The sequence below is a fragment of the Lynx canadensis genome, chromosome B3 (assembly GCF_007474595.2).
Source record: "Lynx canadensis isolate LIC74 chromosome B3, mLynCan4.pri.v2, whole genome shotgun sequence".
Lineage (NCBI taxonomy): Eukaryota > Metazoa > Chordata > Mammalia > Carnivora > Felidae > Lynx > Lynx canadensis.
The window spans coordinates 55425993-55428749 of NC_044308.2; the positions used below are offsets into that span (position 1 = coordinate 55425993).

Genomic DNA, 2757 nt, shown 5'->3' on the forward strand with positions numbered 1-2757 from the left:
TTCCATGATGTATCCATAGTATGGCCATCCTTCATATTTTTTTATATTGTTTCTGGCTCTGAAAATGCAGACACTGACCACTCTTTCCCCACCCCCCCCCCAAAAAGTCTAAGGTGAACAATAGATCATGAATAAATGCTATGGATAAAGACACTTTTGGTTAAAAGAATTTCTGTTTAGTGGGATTGAAAATAATACTATGGTGGAATTGATGAGATATGAAAAGCTTGTGAGTGTTGAAATTTCAGAAATAATGCTCATACTTCATAAATTTTCTTGTGTTTTAGGTTTTAGGGTCTTCTTTTTGAAATAAAAATCTGACTTTGTTATGTTCTAGTCACCAAAATGCAGGGTCTTGTTGGATGTCTTCCCTGGGAGACAAAAGGTGCATCTTAGCTACATATCTTAGCAAGTACTTTAAAAACCTGGTTCACTAAGGAGGTGCTTAGTGTCCTGGTATATACAACTTTCAGTGTGTCCAGCTGACTTGGCTCAATAAGGTGTTCTTGGACCAAACTAATAACTGACTACAAGGTGTCCCAGACCGACACTCCTATACCTACTGGGGCTCAAAGAGCCTCCTTGAGGTGTGGGCTTGGTCCAGAAGATCAACAGCCAACACAGAAGTGTTCTAAATCTATTAGGAGATGGAAAGTATCAGGGAATCATATCTGACACAACTGGTTTTGGAGTGATCTGAGCAGTAACCATAGTTCTAAGATATATAGAAATCTTGAGGATAGTGTCTGGGAGCACAGCATGATGTTTACAAATAATGACTCTGACATTAGACTGCCCATATTCAATTCCTAACACAACCACTCTCTAGCTTGATGACCCTGGGAAGTTATGTAATCTCTCTCAGCTTCAGTTCCTCATCTGTGACACTGAGACAATAAAATGGAAATAGTAGTGTTGAACTCAAAGGATTCATAAGGGGATCAAATCACATAGTAAATGGAAAGCACCCAACTTGGTGCAAACTCTTAGTAAATATTAGTCATTCTTTTTTCTGTGTGTTTGGCAGTTCTGTGTTCTCAAGTGACACAAATAGTTTTGTATTTATTTATCTCCTACTATATTCCTCAATTTGATAACCATAAAGAGTCAAAATTTTGTAGCTGTTAAGAATTTTATAATAATATCCTATCTTTTCATTTATCAAATGAAGAGAATGAAGGTTGATTAAGGAATAATTTACACTAAGCCATTGCTTCTTTAGGTTTGAGAATCCTTATTAGTATTACCAATGAGGATAATAAATGATTGCAAGGTATGTTTCAACAATGTTTTATGGTTTTCATATTGCTTTCACATTCATCTTACATCACTTGGTCCTGTCAACATTCCTGCAAGATATGCAGGATAGGTTTCTTTATCCTTGTTTTTGTAGATATGGAAAGGTTCCTCTTAGACAGCTTTATAGGTCATAAAGCTTCTTGGCTAAGTCAACATTAGAATTCAAACCACAGAATTGAGACTCCTAAACTGAAAAAATTTTCATAACATCCTAAATCCTCATTCATCTCAGATCTCTGGGTTTCCCGATACGTTCACAGAGTTCATAGGGCACTAGAATTGAAAGGGACATTAAAAATCCTCTGGTTAGCTTCCTCACTGAAGTCCATAGAGATTAGATGACTTGGCCAACCATACATGTTTATTGAATTTAGTGGATGAAGTGAGCCTCTTCCAGCATGCTCGAGGAGATTACAGTTGTATCGTCCATGGGTCCCAGTGGCATAACTCTAAAAAACCATAAAGGTGGAACTCTCACGCAAGTGCATATTCAAATGTCCCTTTATCAAATTCTTCAACTTCATCTTCCCATGTAGAGGAAGGCATGCTACTGTACGGGTCTAACAGGATTTTGAAGCATCTAATAATAAGAAGTCCTAAGAAGATACACAAAATCCCAACAAAAGCAAAGCCAGTTTTTTGTTCCAGAGTCAACGAAAAAGCTGATACTTCATTGACGCTCATCTTAGCCGAGGAGTTGCCACAGTAGGTACTACTCATTATTCACTGTCACATCATTATGGCTCTTCAGAATTCCTGCTGGAGTCACCTGTTGGCCTAAATACAAAATAGAACTCAGTTTAGTGTTATTCATATACGGTATTGAGCAGGTAATTGTTTTATAAAATCTGGCAGTTTTCAAACCCTCTTGACTTAACTCACAAAAGATGTGTGAAAACATCATCAGATATGGATCAGCATCAAATTAGCACTGGAGATGCTATTTCTATTGTAGTAATTACTGAATTGCCTCGGTGGGCAAATGAAACTGTACCTACATGCACTAAATATAAAATCAGATATGAAAGTGAATATTCAAATAATGAACCCTAGAAGTTTGGATTCATTGTGAGATGGTTAAGTCACTACTTCTTTGAACTGAATTGTCATCTAATTTTTACTTCATTTTTGCATGTGTAGATAACACCATAAATAATCATAGTGTGTGAGCTGGTCAAGCTCTCTAAGGTCCATGTTCTAAGGTCTGTCTCCAGTGCCACTTTGTTTGATACAGATTCTGATCCTTTTAAATAGGTATAAAGTCTCTCTTTTCATTCTCTTGGCTTTTAGATGTATGCACTTGTGTTTTCTTCCCCACTACCACTCTGTATGCTAGATGTTAATTTCTTAAAGAGGTAAATTGTGTTTTTAAAATTATTTTTTTAAAAATTTTTTTTTTCAACGTTTATTTATTTTTGGGACAGAGAGAGACAGAGCATGAACGGGGGAGGGGCAAAG

General features: G+C 36.6%; 1 protein-coding gene across 1 annotated transcript; it reads right to left on the reverse strand.

Annotated features, from left to right (window-relative positions):
- Positions 1 to 1303: 1303 nt before the first annotated feature.
- Positions 1304 to 2063, reverse strand: CTXN2 (cortexin 2). Its single transcript, XM_032593475.1, has one exon. The coding sequence runs from the start codon at positions 2017 to 2019 to the stop codon at positions 1774 to 1776; it is 246 nt and encodes an 81-aa protein (XP_032449366.1). The 5' UTR covers positions 2020 to 2063; the 3' UTR covers positions 1304 to 1773.
- Between the last annotated feature and the right edge of the window lie 694 nt (positions 2064 to 2757).

What these genes read in the sequence shown, in the direction of transcription:
- CTXN2 (XM_032593475.1), bottom strand. Translation starts at nt 2,019, where the DNA reads ATGAGTAGTACCTACTGTGGCAACTCCTCGGCTAAGATGAGCGTCAAT.